The sequence below is a fragment of the Medicago sativa genome, chromosome 1, assembly GCF_051527215.1.
Source record: "Medicago sativa cultivar Bolivia chromosome 1, Bolivia_mono, whole genome shotgun sequence".
Lineage (NCBI taxonomy): Eukaryota > Viridiplantae > Streptophyta > Magnoliopsida > Fabales > Fabaceae > Medicago > Medicago sativa.
The window spans coordinates 70682353-70699717 of NC_140749.1; the positions used below are offsets into that span (position 1 = coordinate 70682353).

The following is a 17365-nucleotide window of genomic DNA, read 5'->3' on the forward strand; positions in this document are numbered from 1 at the left end:
TAAAGGGATAACAAGAAGTGTTAGGTGTCCAATTTCATTTATTGAATCACCAAGATTTCAAATAATTTATTTACGATAAATATGGAAGATATAATGATCTTCATATTACTATTAACTCTGGTCATTGGGATATGAACTTCTTAGAGGACAACTTACTAGCGAACATTGTTGATTAGGTTTTGGCCCTTCCAACCCCTTAAAATATTATGGGTCACATACTATTGGATGAGGAGGCACTAACACTCATAAGTTAACTGTCTGAAGTGCTTATAATCTGTAACAAGATACCTCTTTGGGTGTGGGCCGGGAGGTGATTGGAATTGTTTGGGTAGGGGCACATGAGAGGATTCTTACCAACTTTCAAAGAAGTAAGTGGGGGGATGGTATCTCCTTACTTGTCTTTGTCGCGCACAAGAGGATGAAACAATTTTGCACGTGCTTTGTGACTACGTGCATGCCACTCAAGTGTGGCTCATACTTGTCCTATCTAATTATGTAACTTGTTTGTTTTTCTTTTGATTGCAAGGAATGAATCTTCAACAACCTCAACAAAAAAGGGATGGGAGATAGCTAGATTACTTGGCATACTACTCTCATGATGACATGTTAGTACTTGTGGACATGGCAACAAAATCTATTTTTGAACTAGACTTTCAAAACGAACAACCCAGCTTTGGTAATTTACATATTCATTAAAGAAATAGAAAATGACCTGAAGAAGCTTGTAGACACGATTAATGGGGATATTTGTACGTTGGTTCGGCGTATTCAAAAGCCTTTGAATTTGAGTTGGATTGAAGTACAATGTTTTTTCTCAAATCATTCTTAACCACGAGTAAATAATATTATGTTGAAGCCTTTGATTTGATTTATCTCAAATCATTCTTGATCACTCACAAGGTTCTAATCTTGAAGCACAATATTTTTTCTCATATCATTCTTAACCACGAGTAAATATTATTCTCATGTTTTAAGTTCAAAATGCACTCTAATAAATTTAACAAAATAGCATGAATTAACTCTTTAGAAGATCAATTCAAGATAATATTGAGAAATAAAACAAGATAATGTTCTCTTAATCCCAAACATCAAAATACACCCAAATAAGACAACCATGATCCAAAATTGTCTAAGCCCAATTTAGGATTGTTTTTGACCAATAAGAAGCAAAATAAAGTTAAGGAAAGTTCTTTGCAAACGATCAACATAACGTTATGTCGATGTTTTCAAAATGGCTCCATCTTACATTTTTTTTTATCAAGTAGCTTAATGACTGAACTAACACATTGAGAACCTGAAATCTTTCATTTTAGTATAACACAAGAGAGTCCTTGCAAAGTATATTTGAAGTGACAATAGCACAATTATAAAACAATATCAACTACAAACAACAATTGTGTGTCAACTTCCGAACTCTTTTTCACTATCACACTTTTAAAAAACGTAAATAATATAAAAAAAACGTTATGATCTTTCACAAACATAAATAACATAGCTCTCTTCCACATCTATGTTTAACCAAAATCAATCATTCATGTCTATTGAATCATGCAACTGCCAAAGCTGGGGTTGGGTGCACCAAAGGCAGGGGTGATGGTTGCACCAGACGCAGGGGTGCTAGTAGCACCAAATGTAGGAGGGCATGTCGAACCAAATACTGGCTGGGATGAAGCGCCAAAAGGTGTTGAGGCGGAACTAAATATGCTGCTTCCAAATGCTGGTTGCGACTGTTGGGTGTTACTTCCAAATGCTGGTTGTGATGGTTGGGTGGCACTTCCAAATGGACTTGTTTGTGTAGGAGTAGAGCCAAAACCTCCAAAAGCAAACACTGATGATCCTATAAAGGAGAAAAGTTGGATCTCTCAGTTAGAATTAGAAAACTTCAAAATATAATAATATAACAACAATAAAAAAGGCAGAAAAGTAAAGCCAAAAGATGCTAATGATTACCATTATTAGATAATGAAAGAAGGACGTAATAAACTAGCTAATACAAATCTCAGTTATGTAATCTTTAGGTCTTCAAAATGAAATGTAAATTAAAATTGAATAGAGAATACATATAGCTGAAAGAAATCACATTCCTTCATACTGTTCTTGTTCTTAAGTGAGATTTTGTATTAATGTGGTTCGAATGATATCAATATACTGACACACAAATTCACATGAAATCTTCATTAGAGAAGAAAGAAAATACAATAATAATAAATTCAGATTTAGCAAAGCTTGACAGTTATTTTTGCAAATCCTTCATAAAAGCATTGGCTAAGCACTACAAAATATCCATGTGTATGAAAACTGTTATTTCACTTCTTTAAAATATCGTGCTTCTCACACATCACATGACACTACCAATAATAAACTGGTTTCAAAAGCTCCAACGAAGACTGTCTACTGATAGCAAGGCCAAGGTCGTTCAAATCGAGATTTTATGCAAAATCGATGGGAAGTAAAATCGTAAATCATGGAATTGTAACAATAATCATAAGATTATACAAAGTTCATAAAACTTATATATATGCATATAAAATAGCATTAAGACAAATAAAATCTTAAATCACTTTAAGTACTTGTGTAATTTTAAATTCGTAAGCATATCTCACAAGATAATTAAAACCTTAAATCACGCTTCAAATACTTATAAGTTTAAACTTTAAAATTATCAAAATATTTAGTTTTTAAAATTAATAAAGAATGCACCTTTATCTCCCAATTGATAGTCCTCCCATCTTAGCTCCTCATGGCTTTTATCTTTGTAAACAGGCATGGCTGATATTGACTCCAACTTTACCGTATATCCAGAGGCACCATTATCCGCTTCCACTGTAGCCGAGTAACTAGCTATTCTACTTCCACCCCGTTGACCTCCAAATCCTGACTGTGCAATACGGGTATTAAATGAAGTGTCAGGTTTAAACTTATTAGTTTTCATAAAATGTAAAACAACCCAAAAATGTTGATCATAGTTTGCATTGATAAGATAAATAAATAAATAAGGATGAACTCAAGTTAAAAGTATAAAACCAGCATAAAGAGTCAACAGAATCAGAAGTTAAAATCAAGAAACATCGTTTACATGTATGTTAGAGATTCCATATTGAACAGAAGGAGTGGTTCCAACTTGACCAATTGACATCTGAGGCAAAGCAGGAAGTGTTCCAAATGGGTCTGTAATGGGTACTGCTTGTGCAACCATAGAACTTTGGGGAATAGCCCTGTCAAACAAAAAACATCCAGGCAACAAAAAAACTTTTAATTGAAAAAAATTGTCAAAACTCATTAAAAAAAATAAAAAGTGACATTCTATTTCCATAAGAAAAGAGATAAAATGATAGTGGCAATGGCATGCATGGGTACAACGGTACGAGAAAAGGTCACCGTCCCTTGGACACCCCGAAAAGGGTATGCAGAAATATAAACTAGTGCATGAAACCAAGAAATAAAACAATTAATTGTAACTTACTGAAGTCCAACATTATTCTGACCAAACATGCCTGGAGTTCCACCGGAGCTACTTGCACCAGCTATTTAATGCATCAGAATAAAACAATTAATTCGAAACATCAATCCTTCGATCATTGCATGAAAACAAAAAAAAATAGTGCACCCATAGCTAAATTATTGAACTAACCAGGTTGTGTCTGGGCAAAGTTGCTAAAGGAAAAAGTATCAATTGACTGAGCAGGCTGTGCAGATGGGAATGGTGTTGACACTGATGGCTGCAGATAAACAAATCAAAAGTATATTAGAAAATGAAAATGTAGTGCAAACTGGAGGAGGCATGGAGAAATGTATGAATATGATGAATGCAGAAAACAAAGGAACTTAAAAATGAGCAAAGTACTAACAAAGTAACATACAAATATGCTAAGTTTAATCACTAAATCATAAATATATACATACAAGTAAATCAATTATTAGAAAGTATCTCCAATTACGCCGAGTTCAGATACCATTAACACCAATAATTCAAAGAAGGTGAGACGTGCAGATCTAATCATATAGTGCTCTAGGCCAGATCTACAGGTGAGATAGACTAATCAAGTCGAGACATCCTCACAACTAATGTTTTCCTATAATGCAGTACATAAACTTCAAAGAATCAACTCAAAGGATTAGTCATCTAGGAATAGACATCGGAATGGTTTATACATACATGTAGCCACTCAAATTTAATGTTTATTATAAGGAATGGGGTAGCAAGGGCCAAATTTATGATCACTTTGTAGCGAAGACTGACATCTTGTCAAGGATCAACCCTCCCAAAAGCTCAGACTATTGGACAGTGACAAAAGTATGGTTTTATATCTTCCAACATAAACAATACCCGATTTAACGTATGATGCTACATAGGATGCAAATAGCACTTTTAATGTTTAAATGATAAAATCATATTTCATACAAACAATTTTCATTTTTTTTTAGTTTACAACGGCTTGTTTAATATTTAACCACTAGTAGGAGGGATGGTTGTACTTTACTGAAATTTATTTATCATCACAAAAAACCCTGCCTAACACGCTTGGGCTTGGTGGAGGTGGTGGATGTCGTATGAATTTTTAATTGATCATTTATATGTAATTCCTATAGAACAATGACAACTGGTTTTGTAAAAAGCTTAACAGGTTTGGGAAGTAAATCCCAAACATTAACTACATTGTATCTTGGATCATAAACACACTGTGATCTTTAACGGAAAACAAAATTAAAAGTGAAAAACATTATCAAAACTACTCACCGCTGTTTGACCAAAACCTGTTGGATCATTACATGATACTGATGCACCGCTTGAGTAAATGTTTCCAACAAGCCCAGATGGAGGTGAACTGAATAAGCTTGATTGACTTAAAGCAGCAGTCTGCCCAAAGGGAGCGGTATTCTGACCGAAATCAGAAGAAGCTTGTGCATTTGTAGGGGCTGCAGAGCTAAATAATTGGGATGGTTGAGTGTTGCGAAAACACCTTGTGCAAAATGGTGAAGATATACCTCGAGCAGCAGTATTAAACAGGGATGCAGATGGCCTAAATGCCTGCGACGAAGAATTGTCACCAAACATGGATGTAGATGACCTAAATGCCTGTGACGAAGAATTGTCCCCAAACAGAGGTGTGGATGAGCGAAAAGTAGAAGGTGCTGCTGCTGATGTCGATAAACCAAAAGCCGATGAACTGAAGGCAGGAGCTGATGTTCCAAGTCCAGAAGAAAATGTTGTAGTATTCGGTGCAAATGGGTAAGAATTAGGTGTTGTGCTATTGGAAGGATTGGATGATGATGGACAAAATACAGCTGGATGAGGAAAGGCTGCAGAGCAGAGGCAACCGGGTAACTCCCAGCTTCCCGTACCAGTTGGCTGAGGAAATGTTGAAGATGTACCTTTATCTCCCAATTGATAGTCTTCCCATCTTATCTCCTCATGGCTTTTATCTTTGTAAACAGGCATGGCTGATATGGACTCCAATTTTTCAAGACTCTCTGCTTCCGTTGTAGCTGGGTAACTAGCTACTCTACTTCCACCTAGTTGTCCTCGAAATCCCGACTGCCCAATACCAGTATTTCCAAAAACCGGAGCGGGAGTCTGTGATCCTGCAAGAGACAATAAGAAAACATCAGTCTCAATTACAATGGCCTAAGAATGTTATTATATAAAAAAAGCGACATTAATTATTCAAGTCCCTAGTATTTCAAAAATAGATATATTAGAAAGAAGATAAAATCCTAAAAACTATTGAAATCACCAAATATAGAACTCTGACGTCCAACGGTTGAGGTTGTACGCCTAAATGGGCTGCTGGTACCAAATGCAGAAGCACCAAAAGCAGGAGAGCTGGAGGCCTCAAATGCAGGTGTGCTTGATGAACCAAATACATGACTACTTGAAGCCCCAAATGCTCCCTCGCCTCTAAACACAGGTGCACTTGACATGCCAAATGCACTCCTTGTGCAATCGAAAGCTGGGGTTGTGGTTGAACCAAATGCAGGGGTGTTGGTTGCAAAAAAAACAGGTGTGCTGGTTAAAAAATAAACAGGGGTGCTAGTTACAAAAAAAACAGGGGTGCTTGTTGCACAAATTGCAGGGGCACTGGTAGCACCAGGTGCAGGAGTGCCAGTAGCACCAAAAGCAAGGGGGCCTGTTAAACCAAATATGCTGCTTCCAAATGCTGGATGTGATTGTTGAGCATTACTTCCAAATGCTGGTTGTGATGGTTGGATGACACATCCAAAAGGACTTATTTGAGTAGGAGTGGAGCCAAAACCTCCAAAAGCAGGCACCTGACCAAAGAATGATGATCCTGGGAAGGAAGAGAGTTGGTTCTCAGATAGAATTAGAAAACCGCAAAATATAAGAATAACAATAAAAAAGACAGAAAAGTAAGCCAAAAGATGCTAATGAATATCATTATTAGATATTAATAAAAGAAAGATGGCATAAACGAGCTAATATAAATCTTAGTCATTATGTAATCTTTAGGTCTTTAAAAAGAACAGTAAATTAGCATCGACTAGAGAACACATATAACTGAAAGAAATCACATTCCTTCTTAGTGTTCTTGTTGTTCCCTTGATATCGATATACTCACAGGACTGTGGAAGTGGGGTAAGGGCGGAACACATCCATAAACAGGATACAGCACACACACACACACGCGCATTACTTCACATGAAATCTTCACTAAAGAAGAAAGAAAATACAATAATAGCAAATTCAGAGTAAGCAAAGCTAGACAATTGGTTTGCAAATCCCTCATAAAAACAAAATCTTCCTAAAAGCATTGTACTACAAAATATCTATGTGTATGAAAACTAGTATTTCACTTCTTTAAAATATTGTGCTTCTCACACATCACATGTCACTACCAATAAACTGGTTTCAAAGAAGACAGTTTACTAAGAGCAAGACAATTAATAAAATGGAAAAATATCAAAATTTTCAATAGAGAGATTACCCAAAACCGGAGTTGAAGATGCCCCAAATGCAGGCATTGAACTACCAAAAGCAGGAGTTGAAGATGCCTGAAATGCAGGCATTGAACTACCAAAAGAAGGAGTTGAAGACGCCCCATATGCAGGCAATGAACTACCAAAAGAAGGAGTTGAAGACGCCCCATATGCAGGCAATGAACTACCAAAAGAAGGAGTTGAAGATGCCCCATATGCAGGCATTGAACTACCAAAAGAAGGAGTTGAAGATGCCCCATATGCAGGCATTGAACTACCACCGAAAGAGAAGCGAGACGGCGTTTGTGGTGCACCAAATACACCTGTGGAAGTACTCCCTGACGTGGAATTAACCGTAATCGATCCAAATGGAGTTGGACTACCAAATGGCTTTGGAGCAAAAGGACTGTTACTTGAATTGTTCTGCTGCCCAAACACTGACTGAGAAGAGCCAGACGCGCTCGACGAGTGACCAAAAGCTGTCAAAAAATTTCCATATACTAATTAATAAATAGTTGATTGAAGTAATCAGCACACAAAGTTTCTTCACTATACTTATGATAACACAAAGCAATGCTAAATAATAACAAACAACTATTGTCCAATAAATTTTCAGTTCAAACTCGAGAACCGCATTCTATGATCAAGCTCAGACAGAATGCTAAATACTACTTCCTCCATTTAACAATTAGGGCCACTTTCGCCGACAAAATTGTTTCAAACTGAATGTCGTTTTCAGTTTTTACTTTTTAACAAACATATTTATTATTATTTTTTCCAATTATGCACTCTTATTAAGTCTATCTACATGTGGGATAGTGAGAAACATACTAATAGTTAATAAGGATACTTTATTAAAATGAAGATTAATTATCCTTTTTCTATGGACAAACAACCATTTTAGTCCTCCTGTATGTGTGAAACACCGTCACTAATCACTATAGTCCATAAATGTATCGAAATCGCAAACACATTTATTAGTAATTTTATGGACTAAATTAAACAACGAAAAACATATTCAAGAACCAAAACGACTAATTAAAGAGACGAAATATAACAGTCAGTTACACTTATAAGGGCTAAAATAGCGGTTTTCGTTTCACTATTATTGCATTTCTTGATATACAAGTATAAACCCTAAACAACAAGAAAATAGAAGAAGTAACGTAGAACGCAAGAAAGGAACGCGGAAATTGATTTTAACGGATTAATCATCATCATCATCATCATCATCAATTAATCATTATTATTAATATGAATGAATGAAGAATGAATAATATAAATAAGTGGAAAACGAAGGTTGCCATTTCTGAATGAAAAAAAGAAAAAGAAAATCTTACGGTGAAATTGTGGATATATAGGCTGCATTGTATTGAAGTATGCAGAGTCAGAGAGAAAGGTTCAGTTTGAAATTTTTTTACGGCGCGTTCGTTCGTTTTCGCAAATTCACGCTTTTCAATTTAAGCGATTATATTATATACTGCATTCTATAGCGTGAAATTTCCGTTGTATTTTTACTTTCTGCTTATTTTTTAAGTCAGGTCTTTTTTTTTTTCAGCTTTATTGTTACGTCACAATATTTATAGGTTGTGAGCTTTACTTTTAAGCGATTATTATAAAATAATTTGACTTTAATTATGTCTAATCTGAATCATCCAAATAATGGCTTGTGAGTTTTTTTTTTTTTTTTAATAAGATAAAATGAAATATATTAACAACCGAAAAGTTTTATCTATTACGAGAAGTGCAAGATAGTACTAAAGAGCTCACAAAGTCAATCATAGAATAGAGCCACAACACAACATGAAAGCAACAACTGAGACAGAACCAAACACATAAAAGAGTTCAACCACCATTGATGAAGATCAAAAGTTTTTTTTTTTTTTGACAAGTGAAGATCAAAAGTTGAAATTGAATTTTTAGCTTTCAACCATGAATAAGAAAATAACTTTACTTTATCGAACAAATGTTGCACCGAGTCTTTCTTTCTTACTTTTTTTTTCCTTGGAAAGAAGCGACAATTTTGTTCATTTCAAATGACCCAAACACAACCTAGTCAAGCACAAGGTCTAACAATAAGGCTAGACAAGAAAAAGTATAAAACCAAAGCAAAGCACAAAACTAGAAACACCTAGACGAAGAAAAACACATGAGCCTGATGACCAAAAACAAAATCACAAAAAAAAAATAATTGAAATCTTCTTGGATCCTTGAGCTTCACGGGGTTTTGTAACATTATGATTATTATATTCTCCATCTTTGCATAAAAAACCAACTTATGAATCTCCAAACTTTCCCTTGCTTCTTGAAGATTATCATCAGAGTTCTCTTGAGAACTTAAGTTAGTGGTATTTGCCCCTTTTTTCAACTTAGTTTTAACCTTTTTTGAACCCTTTCGATCTTTTTCATAGATGAAAACGCCCAATTTTAAAGCTCACAACCTATTTTCATATGAATTTAACGCCTCCTTAAAACTCGATGGGTTTTTAAATACACATAAAAAATATAATATTTTCGATCGCTCCAACCTTGAGAACAATTAGCTGTAAGTTTAGGTATTCTATTTTTTTTTGAATCGGCAAAATATTATTAATATACCGAAACTCTCGCAAGACGCAAAGAGGCGGTAAAAAGAAATAAACAAAGATGCCGCCTATAAGCGTAACATCCACCCACCACAAACGGAAAAAAGCAAACCGCAACCAAAACAAAAAGTGCAAACAGTCACACAACCAAAACCGAAGCAAAATAGCGTAAGCTATGACACTGAAATCCAATAACAACTACCAAAATTCAGTCCCATAGCCATGCTACTGCCAACAGAATCACACTTCAACAAAAAGTTGTTCCTAAGAGCACCTAACAGCGAGCAAGGCAACCAAAGAAACAAAAACAGCAGGTGCAAAGTGCCCAAAACAGCAGCGCAGCTTAACAGAAAAAAACAGCAGCTAATAGCTGCTATCTGTCATGACAGTAGCTCCACTATCAGCCCAAAGAGCAACCACTACAGCCCGCACAACGCATCACGCAAAGGTAAAACCTGCCTTACCTTAACAAACAATCCCGAGGGCACCAACTTCATTCGTAAAACAAACACGCCAGACCGTTAAATCTACTTAAAAACCATCTCCAGAACATCACCTTTACCTCCTCCACCAACTCATCCCACCTCGCATTTTCATTATTAAAAATCCGGCCATTTCTCGCTTTCCAAATCACCACCTCCCATATCATACGCAATCCCTTCCGGATTTTCTTATTAATAGGCCCCCCACTCCAACACTCCCAATGAACAAATAAGTTCGGTGGCATTACTAAATTCAAATCTAGCCACATTTCAGTCAAAATACAATTCTAATTTGATATTATACGACAAACAACTTAATTATATTTTTGTTAGGAGTGATTATTTCTCAAATCATCTTAATTTATACCTTTGAGTGTGTTATTTTAAAAGAAACGTATAATACTTGATGACTCACAAGGTTCTAATCTTGAAGCACAATGTTTTTCTCAAATCATTTTTAACCATGAGTAAATAATATTATCATGCATTCATGTTTTAAGATATCGTAATGTTCAAAATGCACTCCAATAATTCAAATAAACTTTTTTACCTAAAAAAAAAATGCACTCCAATAAATTTAACAAAATGACAAAAAAACTTTCCAGAAGAAAGTGGGTGTGGAGATTTTAGAATACTTGTAAATCACTCCGCGCCGCCATCACACCAATGTTTTTCCTAGATAGAAGAAAGTGGGTGTGGAAAGTTATTAAGAAGAAAGCAACGGCATTACTGCAACACAAAACTCATGAATACCTAAATCGAAAAACAATAATAAAACATTTATATAAGACAAATGTAGGACTCTTTTGAGTTGCTTCATCGCAGCCATCAATCACTTTCTTTAGATCTAGAGAGAGTGCTCATGTGAAATAAAGAAAAGAGTACACTAGACTCTATTGAGTTTTTGTTACTCGAAATTTTTCTGATGATGCCAATAAAAACCACATCTATGTTTAAGCAAAATCCATCTACTAAACAAAATGGGAAAATAATAATCAGGTGTTACAATCTATGGTTAAATTGTCATTCACCTTGGAGAAAATGACTTCTTTTGAGGGTCTGTCAACTTTTTTAATTTCTATTTTTATTTCTTAAAATTTAAGTTAACTTTACTAGTAAGCATGAAGAAAAGAGAATATTGAAGTGAACATGGAAACAATTAACACAACAAAAGTTTCAAAAGTCTTCCATTTGACATATTTTGAGAAATCAATTCTGAGGACTAGAAGAAATTCTAATTGAAGCTACTATTCGTAGTTTTGATTCTAGAATGGATTGTAACACACAATTTTTTTACCTGCAACTCACTTTTAGTCAGAATCAATTCACTTAAAACTCAATTCTTCTCAAAACAGAACCAAACATACACCAAGTGATCTCATGTTCTTGAAAATAAAAACAGAAAATATTGGACACTGATAAATTTAAACATACAGCTAGTATCAAGAAAAAAATCTAAACATGCACCTCATTGTTGACGTTATTTCAAACTGCGCAAGAAATTCAACAAAAAAAAATTGTGCTACATATGAACCAAAATAGATAATAACAGATGGTAGCTTTGCCTTTCAGAATTTCACAGGCAGGCAAATAGACACTTTGAAGCTTTCCATCCCCACTGCCACTTGAAATAAGCAAAAATTTAAAAGGAAATATATCTATCTATCTACATCAGTTCAGCTGAGTAGCTAGCTACTCAAGGTTAACTAAGCAATGTCTGTAACCTGGCTGTTATGGCCTCAAGTTTTTCAAGTAGTTCTCCAAATCCCGACTGCCCAATACCAGTATTTCCAAAAGCCGGAGCGGGAGTCTGTGATCCTGCAAGAGACAATATGAAAAGATCCCTCTCAATTACAATGACATAAGAATTTAAGATATTAAAAATGACACTAATTATTCAAGTCCCTAGCATTTTGAAAATATATATATCAGAAAGAAGAGAAAATCCTAAAAACTATTGAAATCACCAAAATTAGAATTCTGACCTCCAACATGCCCACATGGAGGTGAACTGAACAAGCTTGATTGACTTAAAGCAGCAGTCTGCCCACACAGAGTGTTGTGAACACGGCCACATGAGCACACCAGATAAGATGTGCATGGGCAAAAAATAGAAGGTGCTGCAGCTGATAATGAAGAAACAAAAGCCGATGAACTGAAGGAAGGAGCTGATGTTCCAAATCCAGGAAAAAATGTTGAAGTCTTCGGTGCAAATCCCGACTGCATAATACCAGCATTTCCAAAAGCCGGAGCAGGAGTCTGTGATCCTGCACGAGACAATGTGAAAAGATCAGTCTCAATTACAAAGACATAAGAATTTAAGATATAAAAAAAAACGACATTAATTATTCAAGTCCCTAGCATTTTGAAAATAGATATATTAGAAAGAAGATAAAATCCTAAAAACTATTGAAATCACCAAATACAGAACTCTGACCTCCAAAAAGCCCACATGATGGTGAACAGAACAAGCTTGATTGACTTAAAGCAGCTGTCTGCCCATGCAGAGTATTGCGAAAACGGCAAGTCTGTCCACACGGAGTGTAGTGAAAATGGCAACATGTGCAAAATGGATAAGAAGTGGATGTGCCAAAAATAGAAGGTGCTGCTGCTGATGATGATGAAGAAGGAAATGCTGGTGAACTGAAGGCATGAGCTGAAGTTCCAAATGGCTTTGGTGTACATGGGATATAATTAGGTGTTGTGCTAGGGAAAGGATTGGCTGATGATTGACCAAATACATTTGTCCGTGTCGTAGATGAATTAAAGCCTGGCATACCAATTGACGGAGGAGCAGAGGCATGTGGTCCACCTAAATTTGAATTAAGTCAAGGTCATCAGTCATCACCAATAAAAGCCAGCAGAATTATCGAATTATTTAATTTTTAAAATAAAGAATGCACCTTTATCTCCCAATTGATAGTCCTCCCATCTTAGCTCCTCATGGCTTTTATCTTTGTAAACAGGCATGGCTGATATTGACTCCAACTTTGCCGTATATCCAGAGGCACCACTATCCGCTTCCACTGTAGCTGAGTAACTAGCTATTCTACTTCCACGCCGTTGACCTCCAAATCCTGACTGCCCAATACCAGTACTTCCAAATGCTTGAGTGGGAGTCTGTGATCCTGCATAAGAAAATATGAAAAAATCACTCTCAATTACAATGACATAAGATACAAAAAAATGCATAATTGTTCAAGTCCCTTGCATCTTAAAAATTGACATTATGGTAGAGAAGATAAAATTCTAAAAACTAGCGAACTCACCAAATGCAGAACTCTGACCTCCAAAAGCTGAGGTCGTACTCCCAAATGGGCTGCTGGTGCCAAATGCAGAACTAGATTGACCAAAAGCCTGAGTGGTGGAGCCTAAACCAAAACCTGGGGAACTAGAAGCACCAAAAGCAGGAGAGCTGGAGGCCCCAAATGCAGGCGTGCTTGATGAACCAAATACAGGACTGCTTGAAGCCCCAAATGCCCCTCCACCTACAAACACATTAGTATTTGACATGCCAAATGCACCTCCTGTGTTACCAAAAGCTGAGGTTGAAGTTGAACCAAATGCAGAGGTGCTGGGTGCACCAAACGCAGGGGTGCTCGTGGCACCAAATGCAGGAGTGCTCGTGGGACCAAATGCAGGAGTGCTGGTAGGGGTGCTCGTAGCACCAAATGCAGGAGTGCTGGTAGCACCAAATGCAGGAGTGCTCGTGGGACCAAATGCAGGAGTGCTGGTAGGGGTGCTCGTAGCACCAAATGCAGGAGTGCTGGTAGCACCAAATGCAGGAGTGCTCGTGGGACCAAATGCAGGAGTGCTGGTAGGGGTGCTCGTAGCACCAAATGCAGGAGTGCTGGTAGCACCAAATGCAGGAGTGCTCGTGGTACCAAATGTAGGAGTGCCTGTCGAACCAAATGCTGGTTGCGACTGTTGGGTGTGACTTCCAAATGCTGGTTGTGATGGTTGGGTGGCACTTCCAAATGGACTTGTTTGAGTAGGAGTAGAGCCAAAACCTCCAAAAGCAAACACTGATGATCCTATAAAGGAGAAAAGTTGGATCTCAGTTAGAATTAGAAAACTGCAAAATATAATAATATAAAAACAATAAAAAGGCAGAAAAGTAAGCCAAAAGATGCTAATGATTACCATTATTATTAGATAATGAAAGAAGGATGACATAAACTAGCTAATACAAATCACAGTTGTTATGTAATCTTTAGGTCTTCAAAAAGAAATGTAAATTAAAATTGAATAGAGAATACATATAGCTGAAAGAAATCACATTCCTTCATACTGTTTTTGTTCTTAAGTGTTGTTTCACATGGGATTTTGTATTAATCCGTACTGACATGTAAATGAAAACAACTTAGGGGGTGGACTGTCGAGGTGGGGAAGGGGGGGAACAAATCCATAAACATGAGGTAGCAGACACTGACACACACACACACAAACATCCTTAGAGAACAATGCTTGGCAATAAACTGCTAATTCAATTCTATAAAATATTGTGCTTTTCACACATCACATGAGACTGTCAATAAATTGGTTTCAAAGGCTCCAATGAAGACAGTATACCGAGAGCAAGATAATTAATAAATGGAAAAATATCAAAAGGATTCCATAGAAAAACCTACCACTAAACGACGACGATGAAGATGCCCCATATGCAGGCATTGAACTCCCACCGAAAGCTGGTGAAGATGAAGCACCGAAAGTAGTATTGGAAGAGATGGGAGACCACGTTCGAGCTGCGCCAAATACACCTGTGGAAGTACCTCCAGACATGGAATTACCCGTTTCCGATCCAAATGGAGTTCGCTTAGGTGCAAAAGGACTGTTGCTTGAATTTTTCAGCTGCCCAAACACTGACTGAGAAGAGTCAGAGGGGCTCGGCGACTCGTCCAAAGCTGTCAAAAAAATTGCATATATTAATTAATAAACACTATACTTATGATAACAACAACAAACAATGCTAAATAAATGACAAACAATGCTAAATAAATAACAAACAACTATTGTCCAATAAATGATCAGTTCAAACTTGAGAACCGGATTCTATGATCAAGCTCACACGTAATGCTAAATAATACTCACTCCATTTAACAATGAGTGCCACTTTTGCAACACAAAAAAATATTGTTTAAGACTGAATGTCGTCTTCGGTTTTTAACGAAGAACCATGTTGGTCCTTGAATGTTTGAGACATTGTCATTATAGTCTCTAAATGGATCGAAATGCAAACTGATCCCTAGTGTCCTTTTTGTTAGTAATTTTATGAACCAAACTGACCAACGAAAAACACATCCGATCACTAAACTAACCACCCGAAAACATATTCAAGAACCAAAACAACTAATATAAGAGACACTTGTGGATGCAGTTGCAATTTCAACACATTCAAGGATTAATATAACAGTCAGTTACACTTCAAGGGACCAAAACAACGGTTTTTCATTCTTCTAGGTTCCAAAATAACGATTTTTTCTTAATACAAAAGTAGAAACCCTAAAAAAACAAATGGAGGAAGCAACGTAGAACGCAAGAAAGGAACGAGGAAATCGTATCTACTCAAAAAAAAAAAGTCGAATTAAGAAAGAAGGGAAAGAAAAAAAACTTACGGACTATAAGCATTGTCGTATTGGAGTATAGTGTGAAATTTCTCTCGGTTGGTTCAATACACAATGGATGAATTCAATTCAATATTGTTGGTGTTGTATATATAGTGCATTCTATAGCGTGAAATTTCCACTGGAGCCATGTTTTTTTATTTTATTTTCATTCCGCTTACTTTTTAAGTCAAAACGGTTTTTTTAAGCTTTTTATTTTCAGCTTAATTTTCACGTCACAATATTTATAGGTAGTAATATATTTTTTTTGGTACAATATAGGTTGTAATATTATTTATTTTTCCCCAAAAAAAAAACTTCCTTATTTTTAAAATATTTAATCAGCTTATTTTTTTCGTCACAGTAAAAATAGGTAGTAATAATTTATAGGATTTAATTTATATATGCATTGACAGTGCAAAAAAATTTACACTGTCATGTCGAGCAGTCATACCAATTCGATTGTTAAAAAAAAGTTGATTCTCATTATATTTAAGAGTTTAAAGGTGGTGGATTGTCCGTTCAAAACAATTTTGTACAGACAGTCAATGAAAACACTCAAAAGTAGAATAAGGTAGTTGCATGACATCGCAATTGTTTTTTATTTTATTTTTTATTATCCTGGTGTGTTTATTAATTATCTGCGCAAAGTTGTTTTGAACCGACGGTCCTCCACCATTAAACTCTATATCTAATTTGAGAGACAAGCAAATGTTCTTCGTTTATGAATTTTTTCGATAAATAGAAAATTGTTGTAACGGTCTAACCAATAGGTTAGATGGAAAAAGGTATAAAATGAAGAGCAAAGCATGAGGTCAATAAAAAACACATATTAGAAATATCCTACTCCACAAAGAGAACAAAACGACTCCTGTACAAAGAAAAATAGATGAGCCTGATGATGAAAAACAAAATAAGAGCCTAAAAAGAACATTTGCAGAAAGCTAAGACAAAATCACGACAAAAAAAAATCATTGAAATCTCCTTGCAGTTAATCTTTTCTTGAGCTTCGCCGAGGTTTTGTAACGTTATGATTACTTTATTCTCGATCTTTGCATAAAGACCCAACTTCTTATGAATCTCCAAAGTTTCCCTCGTTTCTTGAAGATTATCAATGGAGTTATCTTCGAAACAAGTTAGTGGTATCTTGCCCCCCTTTTTCCAATTTAAATTTTAACCTTTTCCGAACCCTTTGACATTTTCACAAGTGAAAACGCCCTTTTTTCAAGATTACAAATCTCAATTGAATGATCTATCTAGAAGGCATATGTTACATTTGCCTATTTAACTTTTATCATCATCATTCCTTAAAAAAAAAAAAAACTTTTATCATCATCATAATAATAATTCTATGTATTAGTGGTCACAAGATTGCAAGAGAAATTGTGAATTTTTTAACGAACATAATAATAATTATTTTTTTCCAATTATGCACTCTAATTAAGTCTATCTACACGTGTCATAGTGAAAAACACGCTAATAATTAATAAGGATACTTTAGTAAAATGAAGATTAATTATCCTTCTTCTATGGACAAACAACCATTTTAATCCCTCAATGTGTGAAACACCGTCACTATAATCCCTAAATGTATCAAAGTCACAAACACATTTATTAGTAATTTTATGGACTAAATTGAGCAAAGAAAAACATATTCAAGAAAATAGCGGTTTTCGTTGCATTGTTATTGCATTTCTTAATGAGCAATGCTAAGGACAATTGCTTGGACACTCTCCATTGGACACTCTCTTTACTATTG

General features: G+C 35.7%; 2 protein-coding genes across 5 annotated transcripts; both read right to left on the reverse strand.

Annotated features, from left to right (window-relative positions):
• Positions 1-1286: 1286 nt before the first annotated feature.
• On the reverse strand, positions 1287-8488 carry LOC146956931 (uncharacterized). Of its 2 annotated transcripts, XM_085732763.1 has the most exons (10): positions 8277-8415; positions 6945-7415; positions 5754-6290; positions 5070-5583; positions 4739-5021; positions 3632-3719; positions 3464-3524; positions 3077-3215; positions 2701-2878; positions 1287-1837 (listed from the first exon to the last, which is right to left on the reverse strand). In XM_085732763.1, the coding sequence occupies exons 1-10, from the start codon at positions 8302-8304 to the stop codon at positions 1539-1541; spliced, it is 2598 nt and encodes an 865-aa protein (XP_085588889.1). In that variant the 5' UTR covers positions 8305-8415; the 3' UTR covers positions 1287-1538. The 2 variants fall into 2 exon arrangements, with proteins under 2 accessions (XP_085588889.1, XP_085588882.1); XM_085732756.1 differs by having other exon boundaries at positions 4739-5583; positions 8277-8488.
• Positions 8489-11425: 2937 nt separating this feature from the next.
• Positions 11426-15786, reverse strand: LOC146956932 (uncharacterized). Of its 3 annotated transcripts, none has more exons than XM_085732768.1 (7): positions 15619-15786; positions 14635-14907; positions 13273-14037; positions 12907-13131; positions 12441-12815; positions 11989-12270; positions 11426-11821 (listed from the first exon to the last, which is right to left on the reverse strand). In XM_085732768.1, the coding sequence occupies exons 1-7, from the start codon at positions 15629-15631 to the stop codon at positions 11706-11708; spliced, it is 2049 nt and encodes a 682-aa protein (XP_085588894.1). In that variant the 5' UTR covers positions 15632-15786; the 3' UTR covers positions 11426-11705. The 3 variants fall into 3 exon arrangements, with proteins under 3 accessions (XP_085588894.1, XP_085588908.1, XP_085588901.1); XM_085732782.1 differs by having other exon boundaries at positions 12441-12611; positions 15619-15754; XM_085732775.1 differs by having other exon boundaries at positions 12441-12614; positions 15619-15753.
• Positions 15787-17365: the final 1579 nt, after the last annotated feature.

Coding starts and splice junctions, on each gene's coding strand:
- LOC146956931 (XM_085732756.1), bottom strand. CDS start 8,304: ATGCAGCCTATATATCCACAATTTCACC. Junction 7,416..8,276: donor TATATATCCACAATTTCACC/GTAAGATTTTCT, acceptor ATTTTTTGACAG/CTTTTGGTCACTCGTCGAGC. Junction 5,584..5,753: donor TACAACCTCAACCGTTGGAC/GTCAGAGTTCTA, acceptor TGTCTCTTGCAG/GATCACAGACTCCCGCTCCG.
- LOC146956932 (XM_085732768.1), bottom strand. Junction 13,132..13,272: donor AGGTCAGAGTTCTGCATTTG/GTGAGTTCGCTA, acceptor TTTCTTATGCAG/GATCACAGACTCCCACTCAA. Junction 11,822..11,988: donor TCCATGTGGGCATGTTGGAG/GTCAGAATTCTA, acceptor TGTCTCTTGCAG/GATCACAGACTCCCGCTCCG.